The sequence below is a fragment of the Aptenodytes forsteri genome, unplaced genomic scaffold (assembly GCF_000699145.1).
Source record: "Aptenodytes forsteri isolate BGI_AS27 unplaced genomic scaffold, ASM69914v1 Scaffold29, whole genome shotgun sequence".
NCBI classification, from domain to species: Eukaryota; Metazoa; Chordata; class Aves; order Sphenisciformes; family Spheniscidae; genus Aptenodytes; species Aptenodytes forsteri.
In genome coordinates, this window is record NW_008794520.1 from 2041024 (window position 1) to 2063341 (window position 22318).

Here is a 22318-nt window from a genome sequence, read left to right on the forward strand (position 1 = left end):
GGCAAGAATTGCCCCAACCGGGGAAGTGCAGATACAAAATCAAGTAGGAGGCTTGATTGCATTTGTCGGATGAATTCTTTTATCCCTTTCCAACTCAAACCAGGGAAATTTGCTTAACAATTTTATCCTTAAGAACATAAAGCTATAATAGAAGCTTGGATTCCTTGTGACATCATATTACAGTGCACAGTCTTGCAGATTTCAGCACGCTGTGATCATAGACTGTAAAGAGATTTTTGCCAGCCACTATGGTGTTGTTTTTCATACGATACCTTGTACTGTCCGGTTCAATTGAGTTTTAAATGTCCCAGGGGCTTTCATTGCTTCCTTTCAAAGACTAGCAGGACAAGTCTCAGAGGTACAGACACAATAGGAAAGAGCCATCTTACTGAAGTTTTCTTGGTCACCCTTGGAATATGCTATAATAGCTTTTTTTACCATTTCAAAAAACATACAAAAATCCAAATTGGACCACTGTTATTTCTGAGATCTCCACTGTTACAAGAGGCAAAGGAAGAAAAGTCTCTGAACCTGCCACCATCACTGGAGCATACCTGAGCAATGGATGTGCAGCTGGATAGGAAGCATTAGCTCAGCCATGCTTTATGTTCTCAGTGTCCATCATCCATCACCACAACAGAAAGACTTTGAATCTTGGTAAATTTTAGGGATTAATTAATTTTTCGTTTCGAATCCATGAGCTGTGTTAAAGGATGGCATGGAATCTTCCTCGTACAAAATTGTATGTCCTCCCAGCTTCAACAGCAGAAGAAATAGAGAACATCTAAAACTCACCAGCCTGGCTTAGCCTGGAACATGTTGTGAGAGCCGCATGGAAAATGAAAGGTCACATTTAAGGTAGAAATAGCAGCTGAAAAATATTGGCGTGGAAAGAAACACAAATTACTGTGGCCAGAAACCCAAGGAAGAGCATAATGTTTTGGCCCATTTTACCTTGGAAAATAACTCTGGTACTACACAGGATATAGATGAACAGATGTGCTTCAAGAACCATTGATCTACAGCAAAGTCCCACTTTTGGATACATACACAAGACTCCTAGCACGGTCCATGGGACTTAACCATGTGTATCTGAGCATGGAGGTATCCTCCAGGTGTACAGTGTTAAAGCACGCTTGATCTTTGGAGGGTTGCTCTCCTGTGCTCTGGTGGGCTCGACCTCACTATCTGCATCTCTTGAGTTAAGCCACTTCCTCCGTTACTTGCTGAGGTGCTGACATGCTGACGCAAGTGTTTGCTCAAATGCCACTGCCTCCATTTTCTCTGAACTTCCAGCTGAACCTAGGTAGAAAGGTCACAAAATACTTAGTTCAGCTAGTTTATCTTGGAGCCCTGCATTGCGGAGAGCAGTATAACAGGAGAAGGAGAGCGGGTTATCTTTGCCAAGGTTTGGATTTATTTATTTAACCCCCCATTTAAGGGGTTAGGGTAGGGCCTGTTTCTTGTCACTTCTACTGATACTGTTGTTGCAGCTACGCAATTTTCTGTTAACCTGTTTTTCTGTTTAATTGCTGGTGAAACTGTTCACAGAGTCCAGCTGTCCTTAATAAGTGTTTGGTTTAGATTTTTCAAAGATTTTTATTTTAGTTCTAAAAATGGGACATTTTGGCACTCTAAGGTAAAAAAATGCAGATTTTCTTTTCAAAACAGCTTTTTCTGAACCCTGTTAAAGCACCAGTCAAAGCATTTCAAACCCCTTCCATTTCAAAGTGACCTTTTCTTCCAACTTTAAGCACTGGTATTTTTTTGCTTTCTTCCAATAACCTCAGGATTTCCCAGGTTTGGATAACATTTCCCCCCACCTCTACCAGCAGCAACATTTCAGAGTGCAAGTTCTAGCCCAGAAGCCTGGGAGTTATCATACGACTACAAAGGAAACGGTCCCTCTTCCACAAGCTTTACCTTATGAGAGTCCTAATAAACCTGGACTGGATACAGCTTTTGATAAATTCCCTCCCAAGGATCAAGCAAAGAAAACAGCCATGGGATGACAGATAATAGCACCATGCGTCAGAACCAGTTGATTGTCAGTGTGACCGTGTGCGGGATGGTACTCCCACCCTCCATTCCCAGACAGTAATAATGCTATCTGATTTACAGAAGGGCTGCAATAGTTGAGAGGTGAAGTTTGCATCTGGCATACAATTACTTAGGCTTGCCAGGTCTAGGAGGTATTTCATGGGTGACGTTAGGTAGCTGGGAAGAAAAGCCTCAGATAAAACATGTAATTCATTGGAGAATGTATCCTACTGATTAATGAGGCATGCTTGAGCAATAAAAAAGAATATTATACACACAAAACTCACCTCACCATTAAGAAAACAATAAAGTACAGCCACGACAAAGCCCTAAAAGATAAAAGAACCGTGGTCACAGAATTAGAACTGCAGTTTCAGCTTTTGAATGGGGATGAGGCATCCCAAGGGAAATCAGACAGCTTGGTTTTGCCATTGGGACTCTGCTCTGTTGCAGAGTTGTATGTTATACCTCGTTTTCTTATTTTAAAGAAATAATAGCTTGTCAAATATTACCTGGAATGATCCAAGAGCCAGTTCGAAAAACAGCTGAATTTCCATTGTGCCGCTGCTTGCATCTTCGGGGAAAAAAGCGAAGATGATGTAGTGGACCCCAAAGAGAGGGATGAGGAGAAGTGTTGACTTTGCAAGTCTCCTGAGAACGAAAACAGAGGGGAAAGCTGGTGTAGAAGGAGCCAGAGGAGCTCGGATGGGCTCATGTGGCATAAAGTCGCGATGTAAGGAACATACTTGTATTGGTTGAAATCACTGCTCTGTCCTTCAGGTGAGCTGAGCTTCCTCATCAAGATTCTTAAAATGTTGACAAAAAGAATGAAATTAATCTGAAAAAAACAAAAGGAAGGACGTGAAAAAAAACCCAAACAACAAAACCAAATGCCCAATAACCACTTACGTAACTGCCAGGTACCAGCAGAGCCAGTTTGGGGTGTTTTGGCTGAGCAGGCAGAATAGAGGGGCTGGGGCTGGCCTGCCCACATCCCTGTCCCCATTCCAGTCCCTGCCCCTGCCCCTCCAGCCTGCCCAGCCACTGTGGGCTCCGGTGCCAGTTGCTTTCCCCGCCGGTTTGCTGCAGCTTTAGTTATGGGGACGATCAGGGCTTATTATCCAGACAAATCACCAAAGGGCAGGGAGACCAGCTGCGGGCTCCGGTCAGTTGCTTTCCCCGCCGGTTTGCTGCAGCTTTAGTTATGGGGACGATCAGGGCTTATTATCCAGACAAATCACCAAAGGGCAGGGAGACCAGCTGCACCGATAGGATCCCTTCTGGCTGTGGGGTTCAGACAGCCTCTGCGCAGTCTGGCCCCGCTTTGGATGCCAGCAGAGGGACAGCACCGGAGCTACCGCTTGCTAACTGGGACTGCAAATGCCGTTTGTTCCCTGCCAAAAGACACAGCGTGGTTTGGGATGATGGAGGCAAAATGGTTAAAAGTGGGGATAGGAGAGAGTCGACACTGAAGTTCTTCCTTTTGCATTTTCCCCCTCTCCAAGGGTGGGTATCAGATAAAAATGCTGATCTGCTGCTCGGTTTGGGCGAGGGTGAAGCAATAGCTGTTTCTGCTCATTTGACCCTCAGGCAAAGAGCGGGAGTCACCCGGGAGGCAGAGCCAGCCCGAGCGCCTCGCTCTCACGGCATCAGGGAGCGACCTGGGCTTTATCTGCCCTTTGCATCAGGGCTTCGGCAGCGCCCTGCGCTCCTCCTGCCCCCGGCACTGCCCGCCGACCCACACCAGCAGCCCTTTTGCAACACCCTGCACCGTGGCAGGCCCTTAACCCTTCCCTACGCCTGGAATCACCATCGCAGCGATGCATTCTCTTCCTGGTGGCTTGTACGTGCCTGCGGGTGTCAGAGCAGCGCTCTGAGGTGGTGGGTTTCCCCAAGAGAAGCGGGTCTACTTTAGATGGGACAGACCCAGGGTGTCCCTGGGTTCCTGAAATTTTTGGATGAAGAGGGAGCAACTGTGGCTGCGGGTCTGAGCTGGTGAGGGTGTCCGGAGAGGGCTGGAAGTTTGGGGAGCTGGGGAGGGATGAGGAAAGGAGCAGAGCTGGGAGAAGCTAGGGGTGAGGAAAGACTGAAATATTTTGGGGGTGTTCGACGGAAAAGGAGGTTCAGGTCTGAGGACTCTGGGGTTTTTAACCCACCAGGCCAGGCAAGAGCGGTGTAGGCTGAGCAGGACTTTTTGCTGATGAAAAACTACTGGGGAAGGGAGGACGGCGGGATTCCTGCTGGGAGGGATTGCCCGTGGGCAGCACAGCAATGAATGTTAGCCTAGGAGCACAAAGGAGTTTATCGGTGTTGATTTTCTGCCCTTTGAACTGCTAAGGACTGTGCGCTGTGAGGATAAAGAGATTAGACCTGAATTCTGAAGGACTGGCTGTTTGTTTGTCTGTGGCTATTGGCTTGAGAAAAGACTCTTTTAGGTAAAGAGCCAGGGTCATCCAGGCGGCTCCAGCCTTAAGTGGCTAAGCTAGATGTGATCAGGATTTTGAGGAAACTTGAAGGAGATAGCGGGTGGCCCTCAAAAGATAAATTAAGATTGTGCTTTTCGCCTTGCAGAATGCTTGGGCCTTGTTGGCATTTAAATATTGCCGAGTGGCTCCTGGAGCATAAGGGTTGATTAATTCAGAAAAATAAATGCTGTGGCCTCATTAAGTTGATCATGAATCACTTGTGTGGTCTTCTGCTTGTCTTGTGGGGGTGAAGGATTGCTCAGTGGTAAATGGGAGCAGAACTTTAACCCACTATCTCTGCTGCTTGGGTTTCCAAGAGAGCATGCAAGTGTTGCAGTTTGTGCTTTGCAAACATAATGGCTCCTACTGGCAACACAAAAACCTCAACCAACTCTTGGGTTCTCGCTTGGAGCATCAGCAGGTTACTTGAGAGTAAGTAGCAGCTTGAGTGTTTCTGTACTAGGGTTTCAGATTGATCATTGCAGAGTGGTCTGCCCCAGAACATCTCAGTTGGGCAGAACAACTATCTCCAAGAAGCAGCTCCACCCCCTTGGTACCTAAGGCTCTGAAGGTGAGCACCAGCAAATGCTCAAACCATAGGTGTTGAGTATTATTTCCACCAAACTGTACTTTACATTGCTACTGCCTTGTACTGGGCAGGTTCACACTGAGTTTCAATGCCTATGCTTTATTTCAGTGAACAATACCATAATAGTATAATTGCAGTCCACTAACACGTGGTGCGTGCAGCCTGTGAGCTGCTTTCATTGCTGAAAACAAAAGCTAATGGTCATGTAAGGCAAGTTGTTTTTGGCTTTGCTGAGAGGGGCATTGACCGGGAGACACAAAGGCGATTGTACTGAACTGTACAGCCACTTCGTTTCTCCTCTGGAGCCTTCCTTGAAACAGTCCAAAACAAGCTTCCACAAGCCAGCCAAGTTCATATGAAATCAACAGGATGTGGAAACCTGATCTTCTTCAGGCTCTTGCTTCTTGGAAGGACACTCTAGCTTTGCTTGTGAACTTAGCTTCGGGGCATTAGTTACTGACTAAATCCTGCTGAGCAGAAGTTGCTTAAGCAGTAATTCATGTGTCACACCAGTTCAGGCACATGTCTAAGATCAGTTCATTAACACACTTCTAAAGCATGTTGAGTAGATGATCTCTGACTTCACAATATTTGAAAATACAGTTTGAATCTGCTTGTCCCAGAAAAGACTTACAAAAATAGACAAAACTACAGGGCCTCTAATGATCCACCAGGTATTGGCATTAGCGTTAATGTCCCAACACCTGTAAAAATAGAAGAGAAGGTGCAGTCAGTTATCAAAACACTGGTGTCTTTTCAAAGGCGTTTAGTCTGTTTTGCACTTCAGATAGGCCCCTATTCCCTTATTCTACAAAATTAATTTCCTGTTCTCACTTAGCTGCACAACATTTCTGACAGAAAACTATCCACCTGCACAGGACAAAAGTACATCCCGCCCTTAAAGTACAACCACTGTTCAAAATTTTGTAAGGGAGAAGAGAAAGGAACAAAGTTTCACTGATCAGAAAGTCAAACATGGATGCCGAAAACATCATGGGCTGAATTCATACTTGAAGGCTACCTCCTACCCTTGAAAATGCTCAAATGAAATTGGAGGCTCTTTCTCAGGTTGCTCAGCTGGACCTCTACTCCTGCCTATGCTAGGATCCAGGTTCGCACCACAGCAGGGTGGTGGTTGGTTTGCTTGGCTGCCAGCGGTTAGGAATGAGCAGGACCCCATGGAGCAGCCTGCGCGGGGGCTGCATGCTCCCCCCGGCATGCCACCTTCCCCCCTACATGCAACTTACCCAACATTTTCATGGAGTTGCCTAGCAGTTGCCCATGCGGCCACAAACACAGTTGGGGCACCTGCAAGTGGAAAAGCTAGTTACTGCTCCACAAGTCCATCCCAAAGGCAAAACAAACCCACAGTTATTCTTACTGAAAGGAGAACCAGTACCCCATCCGAGGGCGATGAACTGCCAGAGGAACTTCCTTTCCGAGAAGAAAGAAATAACCAGGAGAGTGTGGAGGTACAGTCCCTCCACAAGGAGCCAGCTGTAGTTAGACATGATGCAATACTGAAAGAAGACCATGGTGAGCTTACACCCAGCCTGAGGAAAGAGAGGATAATTAGCAGAAAGCTTCTGCCTGGGTTTGTATCTACCTTCTAACAGAGAGAGAGAGAGCGCTGTAAATAAATCTTGGCAAATAGATATTTTACAGCAATTAGGGGACTAAACAGGTGGCCTTGAGACAGGCGTTCACATGACAAGAAAGCAGGACTGGCACTCGTAAATGCATTAATCAACTGCGTCACTAGCAAGAACCAAATGTGTCATGGACACATGGTTTTGGGTTACTGTCTCACTTAGAGGACTTTCACTAATACCACCTTATTAGTATCAGTAGCACTAATATCACCTTAGAGCAGCACGTGAATGTATGTCAGTCTTTTTTTTCCTAAGAAAAAGGGTCAATAAAGACAAGTTAAAATTTGCTCAAAATGTTCTTGTTCAGCAACAAAAGTCCAGCAAAACTGGGGGGGTAAAACAAAAAAAAAAGCCTTTTTGTTTGTTTGTTTCCCTCCTTAATTCTTATCTTTTGGTTTAAAGCATTAAACATTGTCTCCAGTGCTCCCCTCCCCCCCCAGTTTTCAAGATATTTTGCTGCCAATAAAAAGAAAAAGGAAAAAACAATTCAAAATGTGGGAGGTTCCTTTTCCAGGCTCTCTGGGTGCAAACCCATATCTTACTATCAGGTATCAGGTCTCACACTGTAGTATAAGTCAGCAATATTTAATGTGTTCTCGTACTTTTCCTGCCAGCCCCATCTGCCAGGATCTAAAATCCATGTAAGAATCTCCACCCTGGTAGAGTATCCTGTGTTCACACCCTGAGTCACCCATGTTTAGGCATTTCTGGGTCAATGTGCTGAACTCCTGGTGCCTTCTGTGGACATCTAGTCAACACAATCAAGATGATGAATGCAGGTACCTACTTCAGACTGACCTGGATGCCCTCTGCTCCAGTACTTGTAAGGGCATCAATAGCTGGGAGGAACTGTACCTGGGTTTCTGTGTGTATGGTCCAGCCCGGGCTGCTTTTGTGTCCTCATATAACCGTCACCCATGCAGAATCCCCCAAACAGGGAAATCTCAGCCAGGAACAACCAACACGCAGGACTGAGCGATAGAGAAGGGACAGGGCATACCTTTCCTCTCCCATAACCCCTCATGCTGAATGGAAAGCTGAGACAGAGACTTCCTTCTCTGCACACTAACTACTGCTGGGATCTTGCTGGGAAACTGAGGCGTGGAGCAAGCTGGAAGGCAGAGGGTTACCGTGTATGCCCCGCAGTAATTTGTGTCTTCAGAGGAAAACAAAACAGCATCCTTGATGAAGTTGGATGAGGCTCGCAAAATGAACGATGTGAAGAGATGCATGTGGATGTAGTTCCTTGTACAGTGAAGTTTTCTGTTACAAGAAGAGAGAGAGAGATCCGGTGAAGTTACATTCCTAGCCAACAGCTGTGTAGTGTTTAGCTGCCTGCCGGGTTAAACCACAACACGCGGGTAGCTTGTGGCTGTAAACAGCAGGTTTCAATCCTTATTAATGCTAAACTGACAAATTAGGAACACTGTTTTTCTGTCTGTGAAAGGAAGACTAATGCATTTCCCAAGAGGGATATCCTAGAGAGAACTTTAAAAAGCTAAAGTCACATCTGCTCCACTCAGGTACTAAAACAAGCTGAACGTTGCCAGAAGCATTGCGATTTCACGCCAATATGCTTGGTCTAGCCTCCCTTCTTCCTTTCTGGAGTAACATGAACCCAAGGTGTTTATCCACACCTGGGTGGATTTATTTGGTTTGCCTGCACAGTGCGCTTGTGCCTGCAATGTTTTCTGTATTAAATCTCCACATAATCTGGGTCCAGAGGCCGTGCAGCTTGAAGATGAGTTTGCAAAGTAGTTGGGGTTCCTTCTGCCCAGAGGTGCCATCCTGACACTTACCGTAAGGGAAATTCATTTCACTGAATAAGCAGCAAAGTACAAATTCCAGGTTATAAGGATGCATGAAGATAAGCTGACTGTCAGATTGCTGCTGTAAGCCTGAAATACCTTCCCAGAAGTCAGTGCAGTAGCACTTAGAGCAAAGTTTTAGCCACAGTCTCAAGCGGGAAAAAGAACAGCAGGGGGAAAGACACTCTGCCCGAGGGACACTGATGTCATGGGAAGACCTCAGCAGGGAGGTGGTGCAAACGCCAGTCTGCAAAATACGTCCAGCTACATTTTGGAAAGGCCAGGAGAGCACAACATGAGGAGCAGCCCATACATTTTCTGGGAGACAAGACTCAGAGATCATTTTTGTCACTGATTTCTGTGAAGGTTTTCAGAAATACTTCCATTTTTAACTTGCCCTGAAAGCCACCAGAAGGATCTGTGTCAGCTGAGACGACCAGAAGTCCTGGCCAAACGCAAACCAGAGATGCTTCTCCTCACCTAAAAGAGACCAGGACTGCTAAGGCTATCGTCAGTGTCACAAGGGAGGTGCAGTATCCAATGGTGTACATGGTCTTCAGAGTCATGAAATAGGAACGCTGCAGGGGAACATATATTCACATCTTTAACTTTGACTGTCTGGTAGAAATCAGCCCATAGCAAGAGAAAGGTGTCTCCTCCTATTTAACAAATACATTTTCTTGTAAAATCAGCTACTGAAGTTTTACCCCAAGCAACCCATTCTGATCATTTGGAGGAAGCATTTATGCTGAAAAACACCTGTAACAATAACCCCACCTGAGTTAAATCACATCATTCAGTCTCTCCTTAACATGTTCCTCCCCCAGGGCCCCAAAGCAGCAGATCTGTGGTCCCAGGCACTCAGACTCACTCTCGCCTCGTTTGTCGTGTCATTGACATTGTAGCCACAAGCAATATCAGGTCTCGGATATGGGTCTGACCAACCCTCGCTCGTACAGTTTCGGTAGACAAAACCTGTGTGGTAACAACAAAAAAAGACAAAACCAGGTGTGATCACTTCCAATTGTATCTTTGTTCTCCTTGGGGGTCAGTCACCAACGTGTAGGATTGCTCCAAGAGCAAAGAGAATATTTTCCCCCAGGCAGTGCACTCTGCATAGCTGGAGGTGAAATACAGCCGAGCTAATTATGTTGATACTTGCCCAGTGTACTTGTGTGGGTCATAATATTGTTTGCCCACTCAGGGATGACTGTGATGGATGTGTTTTTATTAATTGCAACATAAATAATACTGTTCGGTACATCTGGTGTTTCTTGGCCAGTATTCCAAGATCAGCAAACACATGACTTGTTCAATCACAGATTCATACTCCATGCAAACCTGATACTTCCCTGAATGCTCCCACCCCCTTACTGTGGTTTGTCATGGTCTGAAGAGAACACAAAACTTTAGATGGTCACAGATTTTTGGTGAGATTCAAATGAAAGCTAAAAGTTTTGTCCCCACAGCCAGGTCTGGGCATTCTTACACTGTTGATTTCCTTGCTTACTTGCAAATTAAAGGCTAGGATGGGATTCCCCTCACTCAGGTTAGCCTTCTGAAAGCTAAATGCTTGAGTCCAACTGTGTCCCTCATGGCTGTCTTTCTAGTCAGTGGAGAAAAAGAAGCATTTGCAGAATTCATCTCATTTTCAGACAGACATCTGCAGAGGGCAGTTTGTCTGACCCACTTCTGCTGGGCCGCCTGACTTTTAGACTCCTAAAGCTGAGTGAGATGGATCCCCAGCAAGTTGCAAATGGTTGAATAGGACACGTTTGAACACGTCCATATTCATGTTTGGCACTAAAGTGGAAGTGGGAAGACCTGCCCTACACACCTTACAATCTCATTGGAAGAAAATGACCCTAGCAGGCATCTAGGTTATGTGCTGAAGAGAAAAGAAACTTTTACAAAGAAGTAAAACCACTGCCTGCTGTCCTAATCACATTAATCTGTCAGGTAGGACAGATGTCTGCCACACTTTAGAAACATGGAGTGAAATCCTGGCTTTGCTGCAGTAATGGCAATACTAGCAAGGACTTAGAAAGGGCCTGAAATCAGCAGCCCTTCTTAGTAGAAGCCTTGCCAGAAGGCACCGTAAAAGTCTATTTTTGCCCACACATCTAGCTATAGGGACTCTAGGGCATCCAGTTCCTGCAAAACATCCCCGCAGTGTTGAGGGAACAGAGGGAGATGCATATGCAGCAGTGTTTGGCACTGGTTTATGCTCTTTGGAGCCCTGCTGGGACCGTCAGGACAGCATCAGGGCTTCTGCTACCTCTGGGCTAATTCTGGTGACCTGACAGCATGTCTGCACTGGATTTGAACTCACCTCTGTAAAACTGCAAGGCACAGCAAACATGCTGAGATCTCCAAGTGGGAAGAGCTCCGGGTGTGTCAGTATCAGACTATTATTCTGATGCTTTTATGAACATCTTGTTTCAGCTTAGCATCTTTGGAAAGGCCAGGCTTGCTTTTTAAGCCGGGTTTTCTATACCCTGCTGCAGTGCAGCAACAACAGAAGAGAAACAGCTCTCCCAAACAGTTCTCCCCAACCTGCCTTCACACCCAGCAAGGGAGTGGTATGGTGGCAAATCCTCTACTTCAGCTTCCATTATTGACACATGTACTTAACTCTGAGTAGAGTGTTGTGCTTGTAAACGTGCCTGTAACTGTTTTTTGCCTGAGGATGTCAAAGTTGATCAGACAAGAAGAGGTGAAGTTCTGTGTTGGTGTGTGCATGCGATTGTGTTATATGCAAAGCATGGGAGATTACGCAGGGCATACTATATTGATGGACGTGAGCACAATTTTAACAATGCTACTTGCTTATGACACACACACTGGGGAAACCGCAGCACGTCCAGCTCGGAGCAGACTCGGGGTCTGCAGTCTGTCTAAGGACTGGTGCTTGGTGTTTACTGGTGCCTTGGAGGCTTTTGGAGTTGCCTAGGCAAGGGGGAACACTGGCTAAAGGGATGGCTGTGGAACTGGGGCCATTTGATGTGGCCTTCTACTCTGCCTCTGAATGCCCACAGTCGTCACATCTTTCCTCATTTCTTGCCTGAGACACAATGTGCAGGTCTGGATGTGAACTTCAGTTACGTTCCTTGGTTCCAGATTATTTTGTCTCTTTGGCCTGTTATGGGGGAAGGGGCCAGACAATCTGGGCTGCAAATCCAAGTCTAGATGTCAGCACAAAGCTCAACAGCACAGAGACGAGGCTTTGGTCAGAGCTCAGAGCTATCTGTGTCCCTTAATGCATGGGTCTTTGGCATTTGTGGCTGCCCTTCTGCTTTGTAAGTGGTGAGGAGAGAAAACTTCTGCTTTTTTTTCAAGCAAACAGATCTTTGTTTTTATTTTGCAAAATTGCTTCAAACAGAGCAACAACTGTAGCAGTAATTAAACGCATGAGTCACAAGCCAACCGCAGTTAAAATCAGAGAAGAATGTGGCTATGAGAATGAGAAGAAACTATTGCTGACTTTGACCCAAAATGCCAGATGCAGAGACCGAAATAAGATGCAAATGCAAATGGACCATGTCTTGGGTTTCTGTTTCGAACACCATCACTCTGATTATTGTTTATCAGAAGTGGTTCAGGTCTCAGTTTCTCGATAAGGAGCACAACTAAAGTTTAAAGCTGTTAGACTATCTCCAAGATAATGCAGGGCGCATTTGAGATGTAATTATGACCTTTGGACTTTGGACGTACAAATTCCTGTTTTCCTCTCCGGTCCGAGGGCCAAAGGCAGGGAGTGGTTCCCTCTAGTGGCTGTACCAGCAGGGATTTCATTTAATACGTTTAAGGACCAGTATCACTATGCTAAATATTTGTGAGTGCATGTCGGACGGATTATTTCCTCAGCGGTCTGTGTCTTTGTGTAGTTTATCCTCTGTCTTTAAACCAGATTATAGGATTCAGTGGGCAGCTACTGTTTGTGTGTACAGAAAGTAGCACAGTATTTTTTTTAATCTGAATGGCTCATGTCTGATTTTATTTAAAGAGCACTAAGTGCTTCTCCTCTGACTTATTTAATCTTTATTAGACAATCTAATATTTTGTCTCCCATTCCTCCCTCCATAAAATGAATCTGTCTGCTTTTCTGTAAGTACTGGACCTCATTAGCCCATGCCCTGTAACCGAAGAATGAAAAACCCTCTTTCGATTTGAATCATTAACTTGCTAAAGAGAAATGTAAGAACATTTCTTGGGCATTGCTGAAGAGTAGAACTGAACAGAAAGCAGGCAGAAACTCCTACTTAATGGCTTATGATTACTGTAGTATACTGGCAATAAATTTCATTTCATTTCTCTCTTAGAAATCCCAGAGAAAGGACAACAAACGTTGCTTGAGCTCATCTCTTTTTGAGTAAGTTGTTTGGTGAGCCATGAAACCTGAGTTCCCATGGATTTGTGCCACTTGTGTGGAGCCTGTCACAACCAAGGGATGAACCCCCAGTGCAGATTTCCTCCTGACAGAGGCAAAAAAAGGATCTTTTCCCCCTACCTGGCTGGCTGTTGTGCCAAAACTTGTATGAACATAATGCTGTGTGAAGTTTTGTCCCCATCAAGCTCAGCTGAGATCAGCCACTGGCTTTAAGAGTTATTAGAAGGGGAAAGACAAAAATAAATAAACACAGAGCCTGAGTGGAGAAAACTCTTTCCTTTAAGAAACAATGCTAAAAACCTACTTTTCAGGATAGCGTTTACTTCCTGCCCTTTTCTCCACCTGGCTAAGAAAAATAAACACTTAAAACATCTTGCTACTTTACTTCCAGGCTTTCCCACGTTGAGCTTAGTGTTGGAAATGGAGCCGCTAAGTGATCATCAGTCTTTAAAAGAAGAAGGGACACAATTTCACTTCAAGCTCAGACCTGACAGTGGCATCTTTGTAAATAACACACTTAAAAATAAAATAACAATAAAAAACACCTGGGCAAGAAAAGCATATTTTTAGTGTTACCTTTTTTCCCAGTCAGCATCTGGAAGAATTCAGGGCAGTGAGCGTTGACAGTCTGTCCCACGGCGGACGAAGGCCAGCAGCTCATGTTATCCCACATTCCAGCACATCTGCCTGGGGGGGCAACAACGAAACACCATGCAGCATCTCCCAGTGGCGAAACACCATGAAATTCCTCCCAACAACACAACACTAAGAAACATCTCCAAGCAGCGAAACACCATGCAGTATCTCCCAAGAACCAAGGCACCTACGGGAACAAAGATGCTCAGTACTCTGAAAAGCAAGCTGGATGAGACAGAGCAAGTCCTGCTGAGACCTGTTGAGACCTGGATAGGACAGAACAGGTCCTGCTTGCTTCAAACCAGCCCCAGCAAGCTCCAGGCCCATCCTGTTCTGGTCCTTGACTCCACTGGTCTCTACTAGCCAGACAAAGAGTAACTTGGGCCATTGTGAACTTTGCATCAGGCCCTTGGCTACCCATCTGTCTTCTGGTAACTATTGAATGGCCCTGGAAAGATGAAGGAAACCAGATTTTAATTTTTTAGCTCACTTTTCAGTCTTTCTAAAGCTCCCACTTTGAGCCACCCTGATGTTTTCCTTACATAATCCTTTTGTAAACAAAAAAAGATACAACTTGACTAGGAGTTTAAACAGCTTTAGAACGATACTGGGGAAAGGGCAGAGAGGAACAGTATCAATGTCGTCCTTGTACCACCATAAATACTTCTCCGCTTCTTCATCTCTTTCATTATGCCAAGACTGTGCTGGAGTGAATAACACCAATGGACCACTTGCTGGGCTTGGCTGCAGGTCTCAATGGCTTTTGTGCTGCAGGAAAGCAAAACTTCGCCAAGCTCTGCCAGTCCCTGGGACTGTAAAGGGAAGATCATCACATTTACAGGCCAAGGCAAAATGTGGGTTCACACCAATAGGCTGGCACAATCTGCCTGTACTACTGTACTTTCCAAGGCCAGGCCTCTGACAGTGTGACCTGCCTGTTGGAGGGCCCATCTCAGAGCAGCTATTGAACCTGGAGTCCCGCCGGGCCCTCTGCAGGCATGAACCCATGGCTCAGTTGCCCTCCCTGCACCTTCTGCCATGTGAGGCCTCCATCACCTGTAGGGACTGACCAACAACGCCCAGATTCACCCCATTTCCCTCAGTTAGGTGCAGGGGCTGCTTATTTTAAGGTTGGGCTTGTCGTGGTCCCCTCCTACAGTCAGGGTGTGAGGGAGGCTTTTCCAGCTGCGCCCTCAGCTTGGCTGTGTTGCCTTCTGGCAGGGCTGGTAGAGGTGCATCAGGGAGCTGATGGTCAATGGAGCACAGCATGACAGTGATCTCAACTTAGACATCTTGCTTAGGTGCTAGAAGCTGGCATGGATGAATTTTGGCCTGTGGTGCAGAGTGTTAGTAGAGAAGACCTACAGTTGATGCCCCTTGTGCTACAGAGAAACTGCAATCCTGGTCTTTCTTAGAATCATTGAGGTTGGAAAAGACCTCTAAGATCATCGAGTCCAACCGTCGACCCAACACCACCATGCCCACTAAACCATGTCCCTAAGTGCCTCATCTACTCGTCTTTTAAATACCTCCAGGGATGGGGACTCCACCACTTCCCTGGGCAGCCTGTTCCAATGTTTCACCACTCTTTCAGTAAAGAAAAAAAGTCCTATTGCTTGTTACTTGGGAGAAGAGACCCACACCCACCTCGCTACAACCTCCTTTCAGGTAGTTGTAGAGAGCGATGAGGTCTCCCCTCAGCCTCCTTTTCTCCAGGCTAAACAACCCCAGTTCCCTCAACCGCTCCTCATAAGACTTGTTCTCCAGACCCCTCACCAGCTTCATTGCCCTTCTCTGGACACGCTCCAGCACCTCGACGTCCTTCTTGTAGTGAGGGGCCCTTATTTTGCTCTTCTCCAGACATAGGCTGAAATAATTCAGGCTGGTTCCCTGTTGCCTCTGCTCACTATCATTGGTTTTAGCAAAGCCTTCTCTGTGGGTTTTGTAACATGACAGGGAAAAAAGAGGCCATTGGAGCATGCCAGGACCACCCTACGCCTGGTGGGTCCTGGCATGTGCAGAATGCCCTGTATGCTCACTGAAAGCAGAGGGGAGGAAGTGCTGAGTGCTCTCTTCAAACAATTCATGCTTTATAAGGCCAGCCTCCATTAGCCTGACAAAAATATTTACATTTCTATAAATTTATTTATTTCCTCCTGCACAACAGTCCTAGTGCCTGGAAATACAGAGCTTTTCACAGCCAGGGCACCTCAGCTCTGGTGTCCTTGCTGTGCCAATGTTTATAGGACTTGGTAACCATTTACTTCAAAGCAATAGTTTAACGGCAAATGAAACATCACCTTGGGTGATATTTATGCCTAGTCGTGCTGTTGGGTTATCGAACCTTCATGCCAACACCACTGGCATAAAGTCCCCAAATCAGACTCAGTGCACAGAAAAACCTGGCAAAATTATGGTGTTGGGATGGTCTCTTCCCAGGAGGAGAAAACAAAAAACAGCCGAGCCATTCCTCCTGCAGGTGGGCTTCTTGCCATTCCTCATGGAACAAAGACGGTGCCACCCACCCCCACCTAGCTAAAGAGCCTCCTGGGTGGAGGCAGAGCACAGCAGCACCTCCCTGATGTCCCTGTGCTCTTTGGAACCTCCCTCAAGTAGCAAATAGAGCATTTCGCTAGCAGCAATACATGGTGTCACCATGACCAAGAGGTCTCAGACCTCCAGCAGCTTCCCTCACCTGCTCCCTGCACCTGAGCGAATTATCCCATCTTCACTCGTGCACAAAAAAGAGCATAACCATGACTTGGGTTACACTAATGTAACACTTCTCTCTCCTCCAAGCTAATGGTATCACAAGGGCAGAGTCCCTTTTTCCTTACACTGCAGGAGGATAAGAAACACTTACTGCTCAGGTACTTTGTGCCTGATTCACCCGCAACTAATCCTGTGTGTTTGTGCCATTTTCACAGAGATGTGAGCACCGCAGCAGAGACAGCACCGTGGAAGCTTGTCCCCTGCTTTGCCCTTCTTCCCGCCTGCACCAGTCAAAGCTTCTGGGGTAGGTGCAGGAAGGATGGGGTATGGAAGGTGATCTACACCCTGCAAAGCTGCCTTTCTCTCTCCCTGCACGACCCACCAAGGACATGCACTGAATCCCCAGAGCTTTATTTCTCTCTTCTTCAAGCTGAAGTCCCTGTATGGGATTTTCTGCACATGGACCTCAGACATGCAGATAATCAAAGGCTGGAGATATTTTCAGATGCATTATTTCCCAGAATAAAAGCATTACTCCATAATTTACCAAGGTAACAAACCCTCCTTGAGTAAAGACCAGCAGAAGGAAATCCCTGGGCTCTCTCTTCAGTAACCATTACTTGTGGAAAGAAGTGCATCTTACCCCTGTTTATTCTTCTGGGGTCTCACTGCCAGGAGATGGTGTGTTTGCAGAGTTACAGAGACAGAAAGGGGCTTAGTCACTCTAGCCACTTTCATCTTAAAGCTTTCTGCTACGTGGGTAGCCCTGAGCCTACGGCACTATGCCTTGTTTGATCTGACTTGTAGTGTTAAAAGAGCAATTTTGACAGCCATTGGAAATGCTTTCTTGAAGACTTAACACAATCCTGTATTTTTAACTTCTCTCTCTGTAGATTTGGGGAGAGGGGCACAGAGGGTAGAATTACCCTGTTTAAAAATTTCCAGTAACAAAAGGCTTCAGGGGAATTTTTAAGATTTGGATCCAACTTAGAACTGGATTAAGTTTCTGCTGAGGAGCTACTATTTGACTGAGATAAAACGAGACCATCTGTAAAACAGTACTGCCTGCTAATGCTAGTGCTGGTCCACACCTGCACGGTCCTGTGAAGTTTAACTTGTTTGCATCTTCGGAGCTCTGGTGCAGAGGAAATGCAGAGCTCAGCATTAGAGCCATGTCACAGGATCAAAGCAGAAAAATAGATAGGTTGTCAAACCACCCTCCTCTTCGATGAAGGGCACCAGGGAAGGAAACAAACAATACGAAGGAAACAAACAATACTGATTTATTCATATCATCAAACTTCTTATATGTAATGAGACAGATCTGTATTCTGGAGTATCTGGCAACCTGTCATGAGGTACCCCATCACTGCTACATGGGCATAATGCCCTGAAGCTGTGCTCTCACCCATCAGTCTGCAAGGCTCACAGGGATAAAACAAAGACAGAGAAAAATGCTAGGCATCTTAAGAAACTAGGCAATAGATCTTCCCTCTGAGTCCTGCCTTTGGGCCAGGTCATAGTGAAACGGTTCTGTGTCTCCAACACTCTCTGCTAGAGAGGAAGGCTTTGAAACTAAGAAAAAGCCTCAACTCTTGCTCCACACGGTAGCTTATCTCCGGCCAGGACACCCTGCACACAGCACATCTCACAGGAGCTCCTTCACTTTCCACACTGGTGAGGACCTTGCCGTGACATGGTCCACAAAAGTCACCCAGAAACAGTTCAGTCTGCGAGATGCTGTGAATGACACAAATCCATCCTTAGTGGCGATGGCAGGTCACGCACAAAAAATAGTCACACCTGTTGCCTCCACCCAATGTATTCTCTGAGATGCTGACCCAGCTGCTGCCTGGGGGAGCTAACACTCAGTTCATAGGCAAGCTTCAATAACTGCTTGCAGTTCTCTCTCTGAGACCCCTTGCACATGAAAGCACGTGCTCAGCTGTGAAAAGAAAGCTGTCTACATGATGAGGACTCAGTACCACAAGACCTTCCCAGGCCAAAAAACTCCTTTATATGATGATAAATCCTCTCTGAAACGCCAGAGCTCTGTTATGTGACAGAAAGTTAGAGCAAGAAGGAAGCAATGAGGACCTTCAGGCCACATGATTTAAATGTTGTCTGCTGGTATTCATTGATTTTGAAGGCAAATATAGTTAAGTAAATTTGCACTTACTGGGCTGACTTTATAAAAATATCCTTGTCCAAGATGAGAAGAATTCCAAATCCTCTGCAATTTGCAAGATTTTGTTGCTGATGTGCTCCCTAGTTGTGAGGACTGCAGTTGAGCAGCTGAGTTAGAAGGCTCCTATGACTCTTGCTGTCACAGTAAGGTCAAAATCCCACTCTTGGAGCCTTATAACAGATCTTACCTGGTTTTCTGCTCCTAAATGAGAGATGCATACAAGGTGCATGCCTCCTATGGGAAGGAATGTGGGGGTACCTGATTTTGAGGCCACCCAGCTCACTTGAGAGCAGTTTTTATTGTGCACATTCATTCAGCCTTTACCTGAGCTCAGGAGTGGATCATTTTCGGGTGTTCTGTTCTTCGCCTCCAGCGAGAGAGTCTCAGCACAGTTTTCTTCCTCCTTTTTCAGGACACTCAGGAGGTCGCAGACAGGCGGGACAGCTCTGATCTGCAAATTTTAAAAGCAGCGGAATCACTTTTCCTCTTAAAACTTACATCCCCGTGACAGGATTTACCTTTCTTATGCTCACATTCCCCATGCAACCCTATCAACTGATTGTGGGCAATATTTCCTTTCAATACAGTTAATGTCCTTGAAATACAGTCAATTTTCCTAATTAAGTCTGCTTTTCTACAGTAGTAGCAAGCAAGCACAGGCTGAGTTTCTGCCTTCTCCCTTTTGCTGACATTACCATTATTGAGAAAAATGAATGTGTTATTCTGCTAAACTAAGTACATGAGCAGGATGTTCTTCCAAAAGACTGCAGAAACATCCAGGGCACCGCTGGACTTCCCTAGAGCAACAGAGAATTAATTACTCGCCCCTGGCAGTGTTAAACCATAGACCTCGCAGGTCATTTTCCTGGGCACAAGTGATCCAAATATGTCCATTGGTTGCAGACCACCCAAGCCTGTTTCACTGCTACTGATCAGGAAGCTGCAGGAGCCAATCTGAAAGCAGAATCTCACTCAGATTTTTGCGAGAACCTAGACGGTAATTTGTCCTAAGGTCATTTTCTCACCTTCCCGTCTTGCCCCATGCTTCTGTCTCACACAGCAGTGTTAGTCTTAACTCAATCCTGATGTAGCAATTAAATGTGCAGTTTATGTTATATGTAGCTGGACCAAAATGAACAGTTTATGTTTTATATAGCTGGACCAAAATGAATGTACAAAACAGCTACGGACCATTAAAATGGCATGTATTAAAAATCATTGCAAAATGATTTGCAGGACAAGGTCCCAGTTGTTACGTCTTGCAGTAAAAAAGTACTTTTACCATTTCTATTATTTACCAGTTTCTATTATTTTTGACAATAAAAATACTGAATATAAGCGGGTTCCCATTACAACAAATTAGATAATTCCTCCCTCATGAACAAAACCAAAAATCTTTATAAATTCCCACTATGGAACTTATATGTACATATATATATATGCATATGTATATACACACACATACTTAAAAGATGAAAAGCAAGTCATCAGGATGTAGTATTTGAAAAGTATCAGATAGAATTTTTTTATGTACTTTGTGCAGGAGAAGTTAACCCAGCAGCATCATATTATTACTCAACCTAATCAATCTGGTAGCATTGCTGGTCACTTTCAGATTAGATTTAGGAGAGAGAGTGATCACTGAAAACCTTATAATGAGAAATATTACTTTTCTACAATTAAATTTTAGCTTAACAGACATCAATGACTATATTCCCACTCATTTCGGCTGGAAGTATTCTGGGTATTGTATTTCTGAACAAAGTTTGATCTCTTCAGCAGTGTATCATGCCTCATCTAATTGGTCTGTTGCGTTTAACTTCAGCATCTTTCTCCCCTGTCTTAGTGCATCATGAAATAAATAAACTAAAAACCATTTGCGTTTGCATAATGTAATGAATTTTCTGGAATCACACATGCAAAGAATTCAGATGAAATAAACTATCCTCTGATGCCAGGATTTAAATGCATTTTTAATCCATGTAATATTTCAAAAAAATAGATTTTTAAAATCCATTTAATCTTTGAAAAAAATAGAAATGTCTGACTGGAGTAACATGTCTAAAGAAATGTAATTGCATTTAGTAGTTTCAGTTGTTAGCTGAAGGCTGAATTTGGTAATTTCTAAATATTGACAGATTTTTTAAATGTGCATTATTTACCACTCTCTATTGTTATCTATTTGATTACCAATAGTAAAGCAATTTAGTACATTTTCAGAGGTCACAAGTACAAATGTGACAGTTAAGACCTACATCATACTTCTGCTGTAGTATCTCTGTCCAAAAGTTACCTTTAAAATGCATTAAAAACCAATATTATTGCTGAGCATTTGAAGCAGCCAACAGAACCGGTCTGGTCTGCATGCGGGTCGTTCAAGATGATACTGCACATACGTAAAAATAAATGCTAGCAATCACATTAGTAATGATCTCAGAAACAGGAAAATCATTCACCTTAAAAAAAGCTATACATCTTGTGGGCACCATTTCCTTTTAAGAAATGTAGGTCCTAAGAAAGCTTTTGTTCTAGAAAGAGATTTAAAGACTACGTTATTTCTTTATGGCTAGAATGAGGCCGCATGCTTTCAGCACATTCAGCTGTGAAGACCACCCTGATGATCCGATAGAGCATTATTTTCTTACATAAATGTGTTGCTCAAGCAGGAATATAGTGTAGTTAGTGCCTTACAGTTACTGTTTTACCCTACCAAGTGATGCCCACCCTACTCTTCTGATCAGATACTGCTGTCTGGTAATAGACATGCGAGTAACCAGATTTTAAACCCAGAGAAAGCAGAGAGCCTCCAGGTGCTGTTTTAAAGACCTTGTTTTCCACAAACGCTGTCCTTTGGTCAGTCTTTGCCAACGCTGGCATCTGATGGGGCAGGCTGGGCATGAACGGGGCTGTCGCAGGTCCGGCACAGCTGTTTGCTGAGCAATACAAAATCCCATTTCCCGTGCCACGGCCAGATAACCCCGCTCCGCTACCGGCTGTGCTCAGTCTCTCTCATGTTTACCATCCACAACTGGGAGCAAACAGCCTGCCCCCGCACCTTGAAATCAAGGAGGAAAATGGGCTCCTCTACATGTGGTTTCTTCATCTCTTCCTAAACAGTTCACTGAAACAGCTCCCAGCTCACAGGCTGTCAGATTTTGATGAGGGGGCAAGACATCCTCATATTTTGTTTAAAGAAAATATAAGGTACCAAAACCATTCCAGACAGAAATAGCTGTGATAACTAGATGTCCAGAACAGGCAGTTTGTGATACTGGATAGCAACAGCCAACTACAGTTTTTAACCTGTGAAATGAATGGATCTAAACTCTATTTAATATAAATATCATTTGCAGCCACAGAATTCACAGCCATTTAATTTGAAAGTAAGTGGGTTTAGTTTAATGAGAGGATTTAAAGGAGAACAAAAGATACCTGGCAAAATCAAAATAGGTATTTTGAAGGATTAGAAAGAGAACAAGTGGAAGGAGATGCTCTTAGTGGCACCCTGAGCAACATCTATTTACAGAGTCCTTTAGGTAATACCTAAGAATAAGAAAACAAAATTACAAGAAAACCATCACAGTCACTATTTTTATTGCAGAAGACAATCAAAAGGCAAAAATGTTTGTAGATTACATTCACTCTGAATCATAGAATCATAGAATCGTGTAGGTTGGAAAAGACCAACCTACCTTAAGATCATTGAGTCCAACCATTATCCTAGCACTGCCAAGTCCACCACTAAACCATGTCCCTAAGCACCACGTCTACACATCTTTCAAATACCTCCAGGGATGGGGACTCCACCACTTCCCTGGGCAGCCTGTTCCAATGCTTG

The 22318-nt window shown here is 44.8% G+C and overlaps 1 protein-coding gene across 1 annotated transcript in view; it reads right to left on the bottom strand.

Moving 5' to 3' along the window:
• Positions 1-1120: 1120 nt before the first annotated feature.
• Positions 1121-22318, bottom strand: part of SCTR (secretin receptor) — a 22581-nt gene continuing 1383 nt past the window's right edge. The window contains exons 2-13 of the mRNA XM_009290981.1: positions 18805-18931; positions 13521-13631; positions 9426-9529; positions 9035-9132; positions 7877-8009; positions 6494-6647; positions 6342-6402; positions 5729-5798; positions 2787-2878; positions 2553-2691; positions 2328-2369; positions 1121-1302 (exon numbers count right to left, since the gene is read on the bottom strand). Coding sequence (XP_009289256.1) covers positions 1126-1302; positions 2328-2369; positions 2553-2691; positions 2787-2878; positions 5729-5798; positions 6342-6402; positions 6494-6647; positions 7877-8009; positions 9035-9132; positions 9426-9529; positions 13521-13631; positions 18805-18931 — 1308 coding nt within the window. The 3' untranslated portion in view covers positions 1121-1125. The remainder of the gene's footprint in view (positions 1303-2327; positions 2370-2552; positions 2692-2786; positions 2879-5728; positions 5799-6341; positions 6403-6493; positions 6648-7876; positions 8010-9034; positions 9133-9425; positions 9530-13520; positions 13632-18804; positions 18932-22318) is intronic.